An 18854-nucleotide genomic window follows, 5' to 3' on the forward strand; every position below is an offset into this window, starting at 1 on the left:
CAGCTCATGCCTGTAATCCTAGCATTTTAGGAGGCCGAGGAGGGTGGAGCACTTGAGCTCAGGAGTTGGAGACCAGCCTGGACAACAGGTCGAAACCCTGTCTCTGCCAAGAATACACATTAAAAAATTAGCTGGGTTTGGTGATGTGCACCTGTAGTCCCAGCTACTCGGGAGGCTGAGGTGGGAGGATGGCTTAAGACCAGGAGGCAGAGGTTGCAGTGAGCTGAGATCGTACCACTGCACTCCAGCCTGGGTGACAAAGCCAAGACTCAGTCTCAACAAATAAATAAATAAAAAATAAAAATAAAAATGTTAGACGTAAAAACTTTCTTTTTTTTTTTCCTTTTTGTGGAGAACGGGGTCTCGCTATATTACCCAGGCAGGTCTCGAACTCCTGGGCTCAAGCTATCCTCCCGCCTCTGCCTCCCTGACAGCTGGGATTACAGGTGTGAGCCACCACACCCAGCTAGCCGTAAAAACTTTCTAACCCATGTCTATTCATACAAAATATTCTTACCTGTCATAATAACCACATGCCTTAAAAAGTATAACATTTAAAGATACTGAAAAACTTACCAGCAACATAGTAAAATAAAGAAATATCTGAAATCTATTTGTGTTAAATAACATAACTCCAAATCATTGGGAAAAAAGAGCTTCTGGGTAAATCTTTTCATCAGAAAGCCAGTAAGTTCAAATACCATACAGGCCAACCACCTTTGCTTTGTCCCTAAGGAAACTGCACTCATTACTTTGGCCAACTGTCATCCAAGTCTATGCCACTAATCAAAGGATGGTGTGTTTGTCCAAAAAAGCAAATGCCCTAGTAACAGTGAATCAATGACCTCTTTCACGATGGCAGGCCATTTTCTTAAAGAGAGAGGGTCTTGCTCTGTTACCCAGGCTGGAGTTCGTCTCTACAAAAACAACAAATTAGTCAGGTGTGGTGGTGTGCACCTGTAGTCCCAGCTACTTAGGAGAATCACCTGAACCCAGGGAGGTCAAGGCTGCAGTGAGCTGAGATGACACTACTGCACTCCAGCCTGCATGAGACCGCATCTCAAAATATATATATATATAAATATATATATTAAAAAAAAATAAGTTGGGCATGGTGGCTCACACCTGTAATCCCAGCACTCCGGAAGGCCGAGGTAGGCAGATTACTCGCAGTAAGGAGTTTGAGAGACCAGCCTGACCAACATGATGAAACCCTGTGTCTACTAAAAATACAAAAATTAGCTGGGCATGGTGGCAGGTTCCTGTAATCCCAGGTACTCAGGAGGCTGAGGCAGGAGAATCGCTTGAACCTGGGAGGCTGAGGATGCAGTGAGCCGAGATTGCACAACTGCACTCCAGAGCAAGACTCCGTATCAAAAAAAAAAAAAAAAAAAAGGTTTGTGATGTACTGGAGGCCCTGGTGAAGGTTATTTCATTGCAGATGGCGTTCAACCTACTATGAGTCTCAACACTGGGAACTCTCATTGATCCCACCAGCAGTTCATCCACCCATCTCTTTTCTGCCTTACTTGCCCTGGGGAGCCTGCGGGCAGAACTAGGTGTCTCCCTTCCTTTGGTCCCCATGTTCCTTGACATCAAGGCAATGGGACCTCTAGGAGTTAACAAGATTGGCTCAAAGTGGGAGTCACTGAGCGTCCTTCCCAAGCACACCACCCAGTCCCTTCTCATCCTGTTGGCTTGGGCTGATGCACCAGCCTCTCACTTGTAGGAGGCATCTGGTCACAGAGCAAGCTACCAGTCTCCCTGTCTTACGCGCTCTCTCAGTCTGTAGTCCAGACCTACTAGGGGCTGGGGATAGAGATGGGGACAATAGGAAAATCCTCTCTGCCCACAGGCCACAGTGTTGACACCCACAACCATTCTTCTCTCATAAATAGTCTGGTCAACGGCAGCAGGGCAGGTTCTTCCACCTAAGTCTTAGACTAGGATCCTCTCAGTTCATCTGAGGGATCCAGTAGCCAGTGCTCAGACAATAGGAAAAGTCATATTCAACCGCCAGTTACATGCTGACACAGCATTAGACTCACATAGTTGGAAAATTAACTAATCTGACTGGGAAGCAGTATTTTAGACAAGGAATCTCCAAACTGGGTTATATACTCTTAAGAGATGTGCATCATGACCTACTGGCATACAGAAAGAAATGACACTTTGTTTATAACCTCCACCATTTAATTTCTATTTTGTTTGTTTTTTGTTTTTGAGACAGAGTCTCACTCTGTCACCCAGGCTGGAGTACAGTGGCGTGATCTCAGTTCACTGCAACCTCTGCCTCCCAGGTTCAAGCGATTCTCATGCCTCGCTTGATTATAAGTGTGTGCCAACCATACCTGGATAATTTTTGTATTTTTAGTAGAGACAGGGTTTCACCATGTTGGCCAGGCTGGTCTTGAACTCCTGACCTCAGGCGATGCACCCGCCTGGGCCTCCCAAAGTACTGGGTTTATAGGCATAAGCCACCGCACCCAGCCCATTTAATTTCTATTTTGTGTATAGGTCTTATAATATGTATCAAAGTAATAGGGTAATATAATTATACATAAGATATGCACAAACATTTTAATCATAGCAGTGTATGATTAAAGTTTGAAGGCCATGGCTGGGCACAGTGACTCACACCTGTAATCCTAGCACTTTGGGAGGTCAAGGCAGGCAGATTGCTTGAGCTCAGGAGTTCTGAGACCACCTTGGGCAACATGGTGAAAACCCATCTCTATAAAAACTACAGAAATTAGCCAGGCATGGTGGCGTGCACCTGTAGTCCCAGCTACTCTAGTCTCTAGCCTAGCTACTCCGGAGGCTGAGGTGAGAGGATTGCTTGAGCCTGGCAGGTCAAGGCTGCAGTGAGCAATGATCATACGCCTGCACTCCAGCCTGAGTGACAGGAAGGGAGAAAAAAAAAAAAAAAAAACCCAAAACAAAATAAACAAGAAACCCACAAAAACTTAAAAAAAAAAAACAACTTTGAAGGCCACTATTCTAAACCAGTAGTTCTCAATTGGGGCAATTTTGTCCCCACCCCAGTAACAAAATGTCTGAAGACATTTTGGGTTTTGAAATGGGGGAGGGGGGGTTACTCGTATCTAGTGGGTAGAGGCCTGGGACGCTGCTAAACATCCTACAATATACAAGACAGCCCATCCCTCACAGACAATCAATCATCCAACCAAAGTTGAGAAACCCTGCTCTAGACCAATAAAATGGGTACTGTTTGAAGACCATATAATGGATTGGTGGCATTGCTGGTTGCCTCCCCAGCATCCATCCCCCTCTTCCTCTGTCTTAGCAAGATCCCTCATTTTTTTTTTTTTTTTGAGATGGAGTTTTGTTCTTGTTGCCCAGGGTTGCACAATCTCAGTTCACTGCAACCTCTGCCTCCTGGGTTCAAGCAATTCGCCTGCCTCAGCCCCCTGAGTAGCTGGGATCACAGATATGCGCCACAATGCTTTGCTAATTTTTGTATTTTTTTTTTTTTTTTTTAGACGGAGTCTCGCCCTGTCGCCCCGGCTGGAGTGCTGTGGCCGGATCTCGGCTCACTGCAAGCTCTGCCTCCCGGGTTCCCGCCATTCTCCCGCCTCAGCCTCCCGAGTAGCTGGGACTACAGGCGCCCGCCACCACGCCTGGCTAATTTTTTGTATTTTTAGTAGAGACGGGGTTTTACTGTGTTATCCAGGATGGTCTTGATTTCCTGACCTCGTGATCCGCCCGCCTCGGCCTCCCAAAGTGCTGGTATTACAGGTGTGAGCTACCGCGCCCGGCCCAATTTTTGTATTTTTAATAGAGATGGGGTTTCACCATGTTGGCCAGGCCTGTCTCAAAACTCCTGACTCAGGTGATCTGCCCACCTTGGCCTCCCAAAGTGCTGGGATTACAGGCATGAGCCACTGCACCTGGCCAAGATCCCCAATTTCTTAAGCCACACAGTGTGGACAGGATTGAACTCATGTCTAGTTTTGGCCTGACTCACTGAAGCCCGTCCATATCATAACATCCACTTTGCCTTGTAATCTGTTTAGGGACGGGCATATGATTTCAGCCCAAGTACTCAGCATAATTTCCCTGGGAGTAATGACTGGTTTACAGCAAGGGGTACATGTCCTAGTGGGTCCAGAATTACACTGAAGATTTGCTCAATGGTGGGAGAAATACAAGGAGCTGATACTGGAAGCCCTTCTGTGGCTACGCAGGGCCAGCCTTACAATGAAGCAGGTTACTGGAGGCCAAGCAGGCATGGGTGGGCCCCTCCCGGTGACACTGACGCACTGCTCAGCTAAGCCCTCACCTTAAGCCTGCGCTCCTTCTAGAGTTGAGGTTTTTGTACCCATAATCAAGCCAGTTTGAAGTTGAATCTTCTATTACTTGCAACTGAATGCCCCCTACATGAGCCTAGTCCAAAAAAAAAACGTATACCTAAACTTTTCAAGAAAGCAGTTAGAGTTTTACTAATATAAATAATCTTCCAAAGGCCAGTTGGGACTCATGCTTGTCTTAACAGTTCTGAGTAAACATCCTGGACATTAATTTAATTTTGCTCCTAAGGTAACAGTGTTCTAGTCAGTCACTGATGCCAAAGTGCAGAGAAAATTCTCTGTGGGGCTGGGCACGGTGGCTCACGCCTATAATCCCAGCACTTTGGGAGGCCGAGGCAGGCGGATCACGAGGTTAGGAGATCGAGACCATTCTGGCTAACACGGTGAAACCCCGTCTCTACTAAAAATACAAAAAATTAGCCGGGCATGGTGGTGGGCACCTGTAGTCCCAGCTACTCGGGAGGCTGAGGCAGGAGAAAGGCATGAACCCAGGAGGCGGAGCTTGCAGTGAGCCGGTATCACGCCACTGCACTCCAGCCTGGGTGACAGAGCAAGACTCAGTCTCAAAAAAAAAAAAAAAAAAGAGATCCACCTGCCTCGGCCTCCTTTTAAAGTGCTGGAATTGGCCAGGCACAGTGGCTCACGCCTATAATCCCAGCACTTTGGGAGGCCGAGAGGGGTGGATCACGAGATCAGGAGTTCAAGACCAGCCTGGTCAAGATGGTGAAACCCCGTCTCTACCAAAAATACAAAAAAAAAATTAGCCAGGCGCAGTGGCAGGCACCTGTACTCCCAGCTACTCAGGAGGCTGAGGCAGGAGAATCGCTTGAACTCGGAGGGCGGAGGTTGCAGTGAGCAGAGATCTCGCCACTGCACTCCAGCCTAAGCGACAGAGTGAGACTCCATCTCGAAAAAAATAAATAAATAAAGTGTTGGAATCACAGGTATGAGCCAACACACCTGGTCTAGGTATTCATTTTCTTAAAAGATAAAAATAGGCTCCCCTTGAATCGCTTGAACCTGGGAGGCAGAGGTTGTTGTGAGCTGAGATCACACCACTGCACTCCAGCCTGGGCAACAAGAGCAAAACTCCGTCTCAAAAAAAAAAAAAACACTCCCCTCCCCATTCCTCTATCTTCTCTCATTATTCCTTTCCAAAATTGAAGGTTTGTATTTATTAGATGAAGACATAGTTAACCTTCCAATCCTTTTACACCCATGCCGCCCTAAGTTTTAATTTTTCCCCTTGTGGCTTAGGCACCTCACCTCTAGTTGACAGCAGAGTAAAACTACAACATTACTGCTATAATATATACTGGGATTTTAAAAAAAGTATCTTTATGTGATCAGAAGTCATAAAACTTTAAATTATGCACACAGAATTGTGCTTTTTAACTCTGAGTTTAAACTATCAAGGAAAATTTGTAAAAACCAACTGTCTTCAACAAGAGCCTCTGTTCCCTATGCATACATGCATATCAGGAACTAAAACCAAGGTCTGTATGCTTTTTCTGATAATAATCACTACCCCACTGATGGTAAACTGCTTTCCAGGCTCACAGCTTATCCACATTCTGCCAACAAATGATACTGCCAGACATCCTGCAATCCTAATCTTTGGAGGTTTGGTAACTGCTATTTCACCTGCTACCTCTATCGTGCTATTTGAAAAACATTAGGTGCTTTTCTGTATACACTGTAAATTTCTGCAAAGTTTTACTTGAAACCTGACATTGGCTGGCTTGGTGGCTCACGCCTGTAATTCCAGCACTTTGGGAGGCTGAGGTGGGCAGGTCACCTGAGGTCAGGAGTTCAAGACCAGCCTGGCCAATGTGGTGAAACCCAGTCTCTACTAAAAATACAAAAAACAGCAGGGCATGGTGGTGCATGCCTGTAATTCCAGCTATTTGGGAGGCTGAGGCACAAGAATGGCTTGAACCCAGGAGGTGGAGGTTGCAGTGAGCCGAGATGGCACCACTGCACTCCAGCCTGGGTCACAGAGAGAAACGCTTCTTCAAAAAAAAGAAGAAAAACAAAAAAGTAACCACCAGCCGATAAAGATTTAATTTGTAGGGAAAAGTACCTGAGTACACCTGGCAACAGCTGCCCATACTAGGTGGGAAAACTGAATTTTGAAAATATCTGCGTCTTATTATAGTTTAATTTTTTTGTTTTTTTTTTTTTTTTTTCGGAGATGGAGTCTCTCTCTCTCTGTCCCCCAGGCTGGAGTGCAGTGGAGCAATCTCGGCTCACTGCAACCTCTGCCTCCCAGGTTCAAGCGATTCTCCTACCTCAGCCTCCGAAGTAGCTGGGATTACAGGCATGTGCCACCAAGCCCAGCTAATTTTTGTATTTTCAGTAGAGATGGGGTTTTGCCATGTTGGCCAGGCTGGTCTCGAACTCCTGACCTCAGGTGATCCACCTGCCTCAGCCTCCAACAGTGCTGGGATTACAGGCGTGAGTCACCGTGCCTGGCCTAGTTTAAGATCTTAAAGAGCCGGGCGCGGTGGCTCAAGCCTGTAATCCCAGCACTTTGGGAGGCCGAGACGGGTGGATCACGAGGTCAGGAGATCGAGACCATCCTGGCTAACACGGTGAAACCCCGTCTCTACTAAAAAATACAAAAAACGAGCCGGGCGAGGTGGCAGGCGCCTGTAGTCCCAGCTACTCGGGAGGCTGAGGCAGGAGAATGGCGTAAACCCGGGAGGTGGAGCTTGCAGTGAGCTGAGATCCGGCCACTGCACTCCAGCCTGGGCAACAGAGCGAGACTCCGTCTCAAAAAAAAAAAAAAAAAAGAATGGAAGGCCAAGGTGGGTGCATCACCTTAGGTCAGGAGATCGAGACCAGTCTAGCCAACATGGCAAAACCCCATCTCTACTAAAAATACAAAAATTAGCTGGGCATGGTGGCACACGCCTGTAATCCCAGCTACCTGGGAGGCTGAGGCATGTGAATCGAATCGCTTCAACCCAGGAGGCGGAGGTTGCAGTGAGCAGAGATTGCACCACTGCGCTCCAGCCTGGGAGACAGAGTGAGGCTCCATCTTAAAAAAAAAAAAAAAAAAAATGCTTGTTCAGTATCATTAATTAGCAACAGTATTAAACTTATTTGCTGTTATAGTTTCCAATGGCTATTCAAAAAATAAGAGAAATGTGACAGATTTTTAAAGTAGGGGCTCTGACTTCTTTTCAAAGGAAGTGCATCTCGTTTTCTGGAAAGACGCCAGCTTAACAACAGCGGCGTGGCAACTAGTTACTTGGAGCAAAGCAGCACATATTCCACCGGAGTAGGTGGGACCTCTGGGTGGACTCATTTTAACCATACAATACAGCCATTTTACACTCAGCTCCTTTCATGTTCTTCCCTAACAGAAAGTGAAGTAAAATATTTTAGGCTAGTGAGAGTGGATCAAAATCCAATTAGTTACTCTGAAAACATCCTTTTGGAAGCTGTCTTTTCTTTCTTGAATCTCAAACTGCTGCCAATACAGGAAGGGAAACTTGTTAAATACAATGGCTTCAGGCGACACCCTAATAAACTACCTACATCTTAATCAAGCAGGAGAACTCTGCCGGCCACTGCAGATTTACTCCATCACAAGGTAAAAGGCTAGTGCCCTAGTAGAATCTGGCAGCCAGAGGGCACAGTGAAGGGTACAGAGGGAGATTCAACAAGACAGGGCCATCCATTTCACAGTGCGCCTCAACAGAGGTTGCTCCAGCATGCAACTCTCCTGGTTTGGAATACAAAGAAAAAATTTAAAAGACCACCTCACTGGCCGGGCGCGGTGGGTCACGCCTGTAATCCCAGCACTTTGGGAGGCCAAGGCAGGTGGATCACGAGGTCAGAAGATTGAGACCATCCTGGTTAACACTGTGAAACCCCGTCTCTACTAAAAATACAAAAAATTAGCCAGGCCTGGCGACGGGCGCCTGTAGTCCCAGCTACTCGGGAGGCTGAGGCAGGAGAATGACGTGAACCCGGGAGGCGGAACTTGCAGTGAGCCGAGATTGTGCCACTGCACTCTAGCCTGGGTGACAGAGGGTCCGTCTGAAAAAAAAAAAAGAAAACCACACACACAACAAAACAAAAACCACCTCACTAAAAACAGTAAGTCAAAATCACTGAGCAGAAATTCTTTTTTTTTTCTTTTTTTTAATGATCCTTCTTGGCTTAAAAAACGTGTGAGACAAAAAAAATGGCCAACTTGTTTAAAATTCCCAAGAAAGACAAATTTATATAGAGTGGCTTAATTTAAGAAAGCTTCCCCCTTGTGTTACTCTGAAAGGAAATCTCAGCCTGGAGTGGTGGCTCACGCCTGTAATCCCAGCACTTTGGGAGGCCGAGGCGGGCGGATCACGAGGTCAGGAGATGGAGACCATCCTGGCTAACACGGTGAAACCCCGTCTCTACTAAAAATACAAAAAGTTAGCGGGCGCCTGTAGTCCCAGCTACTCTGGAGGACTGAGGCAGGAGAATGGCGTGAACCCGGGAGGCGGAGCTTGCAGTGAGCCGAGATGGAGCCACTGCATTCCAGCCTGGGAGACAGACTGAGACTCTGTCTCAAAAAAAAAAAAAAAAATAGCCGCACGTGGTGGTGGGAGCCTGTAATCCCAGCTACTCGGGACGCTAAGGCTGGAGAATCCCTTGAACCCAGGAGGCGGAGGTTGCAGCGAGCCCAGAGATCGCACCACTGCACTCCAGCCTGCAAAAAAAGAAGACTCCCTTTCAAACAAAACAAAACAAAGGGCCGGGCGCGGTGGCTCAGGCCTGTAATCCCAGCACTTTGGGAGGGGAGGCGAGGCAGGCGGATCACCTGAGGTCAGGAGTTCGAGACCAGCCTCAACATGAAGAAACCCCGTCTCTACTAAAAATACAAAATTAGCTGGGCGTGGTGGTGCATGCCTATAATCCCAGCTACTCGGGAGGCTGAGGCAGGAAAATTGCTTGAACCTGGGAGGCGGAGATTGCGATGAGCCGAGATCGCACCATTGGGCTCCAGTCTGGGCAACAAGAGCGAAACTCCATCTCAAAATAACAACAACAACAACAACAACAAAAACAAAAGGAAGTCTCAATGGAGACATGGAGGTAAGGGTTGCAAAGGAATGACAGGGAAGAGATGAATGAGAAACTCTTCCTATCTATGAAGATCCACTAAAGTTTTTGGTTAAAGTAACCTGGTGACTGCCCACAATACAAGCACAAAAAAGGTCAGGGACGCTTTCATCAGTCATCTTCGAAGGTAAGTTTCTCAACCATTGTTTGTTGTAAGGAACATATCCAGGTAGGAATCCAGGCTGCAACTAAACTACTCAAGCCAAGATGATCATCCAGGTTAAACTACTTTATGCAAAATATCCTACACTCAAAAATTGCTGTGCCAGGCCCATGAGGTCCTCAAATTAAGACTCCAAACATCTGGAAGACTCCGAAGGGACCCCAAGCCACCGTCTGTGATAAAGGAAAAAAGAAAATTACTAATACTCAAAAATATTTTACCTTCTCGAGGTGGGGGGGAATGGGGAGGAAGGGGCAAGGTGGTGAGGGGCAGGGAGGTAAAAAAAATTATCTCCCTTCCTAACTGCAGAACTCAACCTCCTAAAAATGCATTGTCTCCGCTGGAAAAAAGGTGCCTGATCACAGACCTAATGCAGCTTTCAAAACAAGGAACACCTTATAATTCTGCGGTCTCCGGCGTTGGAAGCGCCCACCAGCCGGCGAGAAGTGTCTCAACACACCTTTCAGACCTCATATTAGTCTGGGTCCCAGGCTTAGCCATCCCGCGTGAGGCCGCCAGCATCACCGTTCCCCAGCACCATCCAGGCCTTGCTGGTGTCCAACGTCCGCAGACCGTTTTGCCCATCCGGACGACCTCCCGCACTGCCCTGTGGAACCTCGGGCACACCCGAGCATCAGCGATCCTGCCCCGGGCTCTGAGGCGCTGCGCTTCGGGAAAGGCCCCGGGAGAAGGGGGCGGGGGAGGGGGACCGCGCCACAGCGTCCAGGCAGGACCGCCGCCGAGCAACACTCACCGGCCACTGACTGTTCAGAATGGGAAAAAGCTGGGGACGCCGCGGGGAGGACGGGCGGCGGGACACAGCCGCCCTGGGGGCTGCGGTCAGAACGGAGGGGTGAGGAAGGCCCGACCCCCTCCCTTGGCCCTGCCCACCAGCCCCCGACGCCGGGACTTCCTCCTCCCGGGCGCCGGCGCCGTAGCCCGGGGAGGGCCGGTAACCGCCGCGGGAGGCTGGGACCGCGCCCGGGGCGAAGGCCGAGGGGACCGTAGGCGGCGGGGCGCGCGGCTGGGCCCGGAAACTCACCCGCCGGCGAAGAGGTGAAGCAGCGTGTTCTCCTTCTGCTGGCCGCCCGTCGCCATGGCCGCGCCGGCTCCGCGGCCCGTTGCCGCCCGGTGGCGAGAGCGCGTGGCGGCTCGAGGGATGCGCGAGGTCGCCGGGTCGTGTCTCCCCGTTGCCCTCAGGGGCCTGCCGGCAACGCCTCCATGCGCACGCGGGCCCCAACGCCCGGCTCTGCTTGGCCCGCGCCCTCCGCGGCGTGGCCGCCGGCGCCTCACCGGCCTCTGAGGCGCGAGCCCGGCGGGGAGCGAGAGCCCGGCGCGCGGCCGTCACGTGGCGGGGGCCGGGCCGTGACGACACGCGGCGCGCGAGTCTGGGGCGGGGCGTGACGGGGGTGTGGACCCAAATCTCGAGCGTCCATTGGTTAGGAAGCAGATGTAGGCGGGGAGCTTGCGCAGTTCTGGGGCGGAGCCAGCCCCGAGCGGATGACTGGGGAGAGGGGCTGGCGTAGGCCGGAGCCTGGAGGCAGTGGAAACTAGCTGTGACTGCCTGGTCCTCGCTCCTCAGAGAAGCCTCGCGAGGCCCTAGGCCTTGCCTTATTTTAAAAGTTTACTTTGTGATATTTACGTGTGCAAAAGGTGTACAAATTACGTGTTACATCTCACACCTCTGTACTCACCACCCCGTTTAGGGAAAAAAAAACCAGAATCTAAAAAACCAGAATCTAAACAGCCTCAAATAATCAGTGAGGCCCTGCGCTGTGGCTCACGCCTGCAATCCCAACACTTTGGGAGGCCAAAGCGGGCGGGCGGATCGCCTGAGGCCAGGAGTTACAGAACAACCTGGCCAAGATAGCGAAACCGTATCTCTACTAAAAATACAAAAGTTAGCTGGACGGGGTGAGGCGGCGCACCCCTGTCATCTCAGCTATTTGGGTAGCTGAGGCTGGATAATCGCTTGAGCCCGGGAGGCGGAGGCTGCAGTGAGCCGAGATCGTGCTATTGAACTCCAGCCTGGACGACAGAGCGAGATTCTGTTTCAAATAATTAATAATCATTATTATTATGTGTATTTTTCATTTCCTTATAATTAGTATTATATGCTGCGCATATTTTGCAGTATGCTTTTTGCTTCTTTTCTGATCATCTCCAGCCCAGACCTAGATATCCAAACTGCTTCTCTCAGGCTATGTCCCTGGGTCATTGTCATACTCAGCCTGACATCGTCTAATCTCCAGGTCTCCCCCAGATGGAGTCTTCCCTGGCCGCCTTTGCAGAGCAGTCTGTCACATGACTATAGAGCCAGGCTTGTGCAGTTTGTTGATTTATTTAAGTTGTCCTTTCCATACAGGAATGTAAGCTTCAGGAGAGCAGGGACCTTCTTTCTTTTGTTCACGGTTGTTCCTGACATGGTACCTGCCACCTAGTAATGCCCAAGGAGCTAATGAATAAAGCTCCCAAACTGAACTTATCATTCTTCCCCTCCCCCAAACCTGCTCTGCCTCTCCTATTTCCTGTCCTGGCAGTGACACCACTGACTGTACAGGCACCAGTGCCAGAAGCTTTCCTGTTACCTTGGACTATGTCTCTCCATCTCTCAGCAGCCCACCATTCACCTGTAGAACGTACCAACCCTTTCTCTTCCGTCTCTCAGAGCTCCAGAAAGCTGTACCTTGACCAGAACAGGCAGTTAGATGTCCTGCGTGTAAACATAGAGAGCTTAAGTAGGAGGGAATTGTGTGGAAACAGGCGAGCTAGCAATCCAATCTGTATTTGATTGCTGGGACTCTTTAAATAAAAACAGCTCTTAGGCGCAGTCCTCCAAAATGCAAATACAGTGATTACCATTAAACCAATTGTTCCCAGGCCTAGGAGAAGGGGAAACCATGCCAGGGCATGAGATATCTGACAAAAAGAAGTAAAGAAAACCCGGCACGGGCGGCTCATGCCTGTCATCCCAGCACTTTGAGAGGCTGAGAAGAGCGGATCACTTGAGTCCGGTAGCTCAAGACCAGCCTGGGTAACGAGGCAAAACCCTGTCTCTACAAAAGAAAAAAAAAAGTAAAAATAAATAATTTTTTATTTTTATTTTTTTAATTTTTATTTAGTTATTTAGTTATTTTGAGATGGAGTCTTACTCTGTCATCCAGGCTGGAATGCTGTGGTGTGATCTCAGCTGACTGCAACCTCTGCCTCCTGGATTCAAGCGATTCTCCTGCCTCAACCTCCTGAGTAGCTGGGATTACAGGCACATGCCACCCGGCTAATTTTTGTATTTTTAGCAGAGACAGGGTTTCACCATGTTGGCCAGGCTGGTCTCAGACTCCTGACCTTGTGATCCACCCGCCTCGGCCTCCCAAAGTGCTGGCATTACAGGCGTGAGCCACCGAGCCTGGCCTGTTTTGTTTGTTGGTTGGTTGGTTTTTTCGAGATGGAGTTTCACTCATGTTGCCCAGGCTGGAGTGCAATGGCACGATCTCAGCTCATTGCAGCCTCCACCTCCTGGGTTCAAGCAATTCTCCTTCCTCAGCCTCCCAAGTAGCTTGGATTACAGGCATGTGCCACCACACCTGGCTAATTTTGTATGTTTGGTAGAGATGGGGTTTCATCATGTTGGTCAAGCGGGTCTTGAACTCCTGACCTCAGGTGATACGCCCACCTCGGCCTGCCAAAGTGCTGGGATTACAGGTGTGAGCCACTGCGCCCAGCCATCCTGCCTGCTCGCTCTATCTATCTATCTATCTATCTATCTATCTATCTATCTATCTATCTACCTATCTATCTATCTATATTTTGTTGTTTAAATGGTCTTGATGTCCCCCAGGCTGGAGCGCAGCGGCATGATCTCAGCTTACTGCAACCTCTGCCTCCTGGGCTCAAACAATTCTCCTGTCTCAGCCTCCTGAGTAGCTGGTATTACAGGCGCCTGCCCCTGTACCTGGCTAATTTTTTTTTTTATTTTTAGTAGCGGGGTGGGGTTTCATCATGTTGGCTGGTGTGGGGAAAAGAAAGAGAGATCAGCCTGTTATTGTGTCTATATAGAAAGAAGTAGACATAAGAGACTCCATTTTGTTCTGTATTTGAGATGCTGTTAATCTGTGACCCTACCCCCAACCTTGTCCTTACAAGAGACGTGTTGTGGTGACTCAAGGTTTAATGGATTTTGGGCTGTGCAGGATGTGTCTTTGTTAAACAAGTGCCTGAAGGCAGCTTGCTGGTTAAAAATGCTGCCCGTCCCTGGGCAATGGAACATCTCTGTATAAAACCCGATTGTATGCTCTGTTTACTGAGATAGGAGAAAACCGCCTTATGGCATAAGGTGGGACTTGCTGGCAAGACTTGCTGGCAATGCTGCTAAAAGGTTTATGGAGATGTTTGCATATGCATCTCAAGGCACAGCACTTTCCTTTGAACTTACCCATGTCACAGAGATCTTTATCCATATGTCTTACTGCTAATTTTCTCCCTAAAATGATCCTATTGTCCTGCCACTCCCTTATCTTTAAGATGGTAAAGATAATTATCAATAAATACTAAGGGAACTCAGAGACCGGTGCCAGCGTGGGTCCTCTGTATGCTGAGCGCTGGTCCGCTGGGCCCACTTTTTCTTTCTCTATACTTTGTCTCTGTGTCTCATTTCTTTTCTCAAGTCTCTCGTTCCACCTAACGAGAAACGCCCACAGGTGTGGAGGAGCAGGCCACCCCTTCAGGCTGGGCTGGTCTCAAACTGCTGACCTCAAGTGATCTGCCTACCTAGGCTTCCCAAAGTGATGGACTTACAGGCGTGAGCCACTGCACCGGGCCTCTGGGCAGGATTTGAAGCTCTAGGAAGTGCTATACTTAGAGCACAGCCCTTCATCTTTGCTCACAGAGATGTTTGAGGCTGGGACCCAGGCTCTTAACTCCAAGGTGGCACCTGGCCTCCTGCCTTCTTTTCCCAAGTATTGTCAGTACAGTGCTCTGCTACACAGACAGACAGGCCTCCCTACCTCCGTGTCAAGGCAAGGCTGCCTTCCTATGAGAATTTTCCTAAGGCGTTTCATGTTCTGTTTTTTCAAGACCTTTTCCAAGGTCCCATTGAATACTCACAATGTTTGGTAGCCCATTTGCTTTCCTTGCCTTTTTATGGATAAGCAGGATAGATTTGCCCAAGGTCACACAGCTACTTAGCAGCTGATGCAATGATCTTTCATGCACCAGCCTTTGAATCTGCTGTTTTGTTGTTGTTGTTGTTTTGGTTTTCTTATTTTGTTTTGTCTTGTTTTGTTTTTTTGAGACCGAGTGTCACTCTTGTTGCCCAGGCTGGAGTGCAATGGCGCGATCTCAGCTCACCGCAGCCTCCGTCTCCCGAGTTCAAGTGATTCTCCTGCCTCAGCCACCCAACTAACTGAGATTACAGGCATGTGCCACCGTGCCTGATTAATTTTGTAGTTTTAGTAGAGATGGGGTTTCTCCATGTTGTCAGGCTGGTCTCGAACTCCGAAGCTCAGGTGGCCCGCCCGCCTCGGCCTCCCAAAGTGCTGGAATTACAGGCGTGAGCCACCATGCCCAGCCTGTTGTTATTGTTGTTGTTTTGATATGGAGTCTTGCTCTGTCTCCCAGGCTGGAGTGCAGTGGCGCAATCTCAGCTCACTGCAACCTCTGCCTCCTGGGTTCAAGCAATTCTCCTGCCTCAGCCTCCTGTGTAGCTGGGATTCCAGGCACGCGCCACCACACTGGGCTTTTGCATTTTTAGTAGAGACAGGGTTTTACCATGTTGGTCAGGCTGGGTCTCAAACTCCTGACCTCATGAGCCGCCCACCTCAGCCTCCCAAAGTGCTGGGGTTACAGGCATGAGCCACAGCACCTGGCCTATTGTTTTAAGAGGAGGCCTCACTCTGTCACCCAGGGTGGAGTGCAGTGGCACCATCTTGGCTCACTGCAACCTCCACCTCCCAGATTCAAGCGATTCTCCTGCCTCAGCCTCCTGAGTAGCTGGGATTACAGAAGTGTGTCACCATGCTTGGCTAATTTTTTTTTTTTTTTGACATGGAGTTTCACTCTTGTCACCCAGGCTGGAGTGCAGTGGTGCATTCTTGGCTCACTGCAACTCCTGCCTCTCGGGTTCAAGCGATTCTCCTGCCTCAGCCTCCCAAGTAGCTGGGATTCCAAGCACCCGCCACCATGCCCGGTTAATTTTTGTATTTTTAGTAGAGACGGGGTTTCACCATGTTGGCCAGGCTGGGCTCGAACGCCTGACCTCAGGTGATCCACCCGCCTTGGCCTCCCAAAGTGCTGGGAATTACAGGCGTGAGCCACTGTGCCTGGCTTGAACCTGCTGTTTTCCCTGACTAGGATGACCCCCTTCCTCTGCCAGCCAGACTTCTAGAGTTCTCTGACACCAACTCAGGCATTGGCCATGGCCATGTACTGGGTATACAACAGAGATTCCAATAGATAAAAACCTTTAGTGAAACATTGGCAATCAAATCCAGCCATATAGAAAAAGGATAATACATCAGGACGAAATGAGAGATGCTCAGGAATTAGAGGTTGGTTTAACATTCGAAAATCAATCCATGTAATTCAGCATATTAAGAGAATAACAGGGACACATGTTCCCAGGACCTCCTGGGGCTGTGTCAACAGCAAACAAACAAACAAACAAAAAAACAGTGAAAGAGAAAGAGAGAATAATGGGAAAAAACCTGATGACCATGTAAATTGCAAAAAAAGCATTTGACAAAACTGAACACCTATTCATGAAAAAAAGCTCTCAGCAAACTAGGAACAGGAGGGAATTCTGCTATCTGATACAAAGTGTCTACCCCAAACCTCCAGCTAACATCACACACAACATTAAAAAACTGACCAACTGCCCCTAAGATTGGCAATAAGCAAAGATATTTGCTGTTACTACTTACTCAATGTTGTAATAGAGGCCCTAGTCAGTGCAGTAAGGCAAGAAAAAGAAAAAAAATGTGTAAAGATCAGAAAGTAGTGAAACTGTCTTCAGTCACAGATGATGTAACTGTTTACTAGAAAATTCTAAGTAATCTATATAACAACTACTAGAACTAGTGAATTTAGCAAGATCACAGGAAATAAGGTCAATATACAAAAAAAAAAAGTTTTTGCTAGCTGCAAACAATTTTTTTTGAGTCGGAGTCTTGCTCTGTCGCCCAGGCTGGAGTGCAGTGGCGCGATCTCGGCTCACTGTAAGCTCTGCCTCCCAGGTTTATGCCATTCTCCTGCCTCAGCCTCCTGAGTAGCTGAGACTACAGGCGCCCGCCACCTCCCCCGGCTAGTTTTTTTTTGTGTTTTTTAGTAGAGACGGGGTTTCACCGTGTTAGCCAGGATGGTCTCGATCTCCTGACCTCGTGATCCGCCCGTCTCGGCCTCCCAAAGTGCTGTGATTACAGCCTTGAGCCACCGCGCCCAACCGCAAACAATTTTAATATAAAAAATTTTAAAATTATTTTTAGTCCAGGTGCGGTGGCTCAGGCCTGTAATCCCAGCACTTTGAGAGGCCGAGGCGGGCAGATCACCTGAGATCAGGAGTTCGAGACCAGCCTGGCCCACAGGGCGCTACTAAAAATACAAAAATCAACTTCGGCATGGTGGTGGGCGGCTATGATCCCAGCTATTTGGGAGACTGAGGCAGGAGAATCTTTTGAACTTGAGAGGCGGGGGTTTCGGTGAGCTGAGAATGTGCCATTGCACTCCAGCCTGGGTGACAAGAGTGAAACTCCGTGTCAAAAAAAAAAAAATTATTTTTACAGGCTGGGTGCGGTAGTGGCTCACCTCTGTAATCTCATCACTTTGGGAGGCCACGGTGGGAGGATCATTTCAGCTCAGGAGTTTAAGACTAACCTGGGCAACATAGCAAGACCCTGTCTCTATTTTATTTTATTTATTTTTATTTATTTTTTTAGACGAAGTCTCACTCTGTCACCCAGGCTGGAGTGCAGTGGCGCAATCTCAGCTCACTGCAACCTCCCCCTCCTGGGTTCAAGTGATTCTCCTACCTCAGCCTCCTGAGTAACTGGATTACAGGCATGTGCCACCACGCCCGGCTAATTTTTTGGTATTTTTAGTAGAGTCAGGGTTTCACCATGTTGGCCAGGCTGGTCTTCAACACCTGACCTCAAGTGATCTGCCTGCCTCAGCCTCCCAAAGTGTTGAGATTATAGACGTGAGGCCCCACACCTGGCCCCCATCTCTATTTTAATATTAAAATTTTTTTTAAAAATTATTTTTACATCCCTTCTCGTCCTTTTACCTAAGATCAAGTGTAAAATTATTTTTACAGCTAGATGTGATGGCACACACCTGTGGTCCTGGCTACTTGAGAGGCTGAGGCAGAAGGATGGTTTAAGCCCTGAGGCTGGGCGTGGTGGCTCACGCCTGTAATTCTAACACTTTGAGAGGCTGAAGATTGCTTCAGCCTGGGATTTCAAGACCAGTCTGGCAACACAGACAGACCCTCACTCTAAAAAATTTTTAAAATAAGCTGCGTATGGTAGCGTGTACTTGTAATCCCAGCTACTCTGGAGGCTGAGGTGGGAGAATCGCTTGAGCCTGGGAGGTTGAGGCTGTTGTAAGCCATGATTGCACCACTGCACCCCAGCCTGGGAGACAGAGTGTGACTCCATCTCAAAAAAATAATTTAAAAAAATAGTAGAAACAAAGAAAGAAACCAGACATAAAAAGTATATGATTTCATTTATATGAAATTCTAAAAAAGGTAAAACTAATCTTTAGTGACTGAGAACTGATAAGTGAATGGATGCCGGGGGCCGGGGATAGGAGGGGACTGAGTGCAAAGAGGCAAAGAGGCTGGAAAAAACTTCTTAGGGGTGACAAAAATGTTTCATACCCTGATCAGGGCGTATACACACAATGAAAATCTTTCTTTCTTTTTTTTTTTTTTTTTTGAGACGGAGTTTTGCTCTTGTTGCCCAGGCTGGAGCGCAATGGCGCCATGTCAGCTCACTGTAACCTCCGCCTTCCACGTTCAAGCAATTCTCCTGCCTCAGCCTCCTGAGTAACTGGGATTACAGGCACCTGCTACCATGCCCTTTTAGTAGAGATGGGGTTTCATCATTTTGGCCAGGCTGGTCTTGAGCTCCTGAACTCAGGTGATCCACCCGCCTCAGTCTCCCAAAGTGCTGGGATTGCAGGCGTGAGCCCCTGCGCCCGGCCCGTACATTGAGAATTAAACTCGTTAAAAGTTATACTTAAAACGG

At 48.5% G+C, this 18854-nt stretch overlaps 1 protein-coding gene across 1 annotated transcript in view; it reads right to left on the reverse strand.

The window, feature by feature from the left end:
- SLC25A33 (solute carrier family 25 member 33) overlaps window positions 1–10954 on the reverse strand; it is a 35772-nt gene extending 24818 nt beyond the window's left edge. The window contains exon 1 of the mRNA XM_023215285.2: window positions 10655–10954. Within this exon, the coding sequence (XP_023071053.1) occupies window positions 10655–10710 (56 nt within the window). The 5' untranslated portion in view covers window positions 10711–10954. The remainder of the gene's footprint in view (window positions 1–10654) is intronic.
- Between the last annotated feature and the right edge of the window lie 7900 nt (window positions 10955–18854).

The sequence above is a fragment of the Piliocolobus tephrosceles genome, chromosome 1, assembly GCF_002776525.5.
Source record: "Piliocolobus tephrosceles isolate RC106 chromosome 1, ASM277652v3, whole genome shotgun sequence".
NCBI classification, from domain to species: domain Eukaryota; kingdom Metazoa; phylum Chordata; class Mammalia; order Primates; family Cercopithecidae; genus Piliocolobus; species Piliocolobus tephrosceles.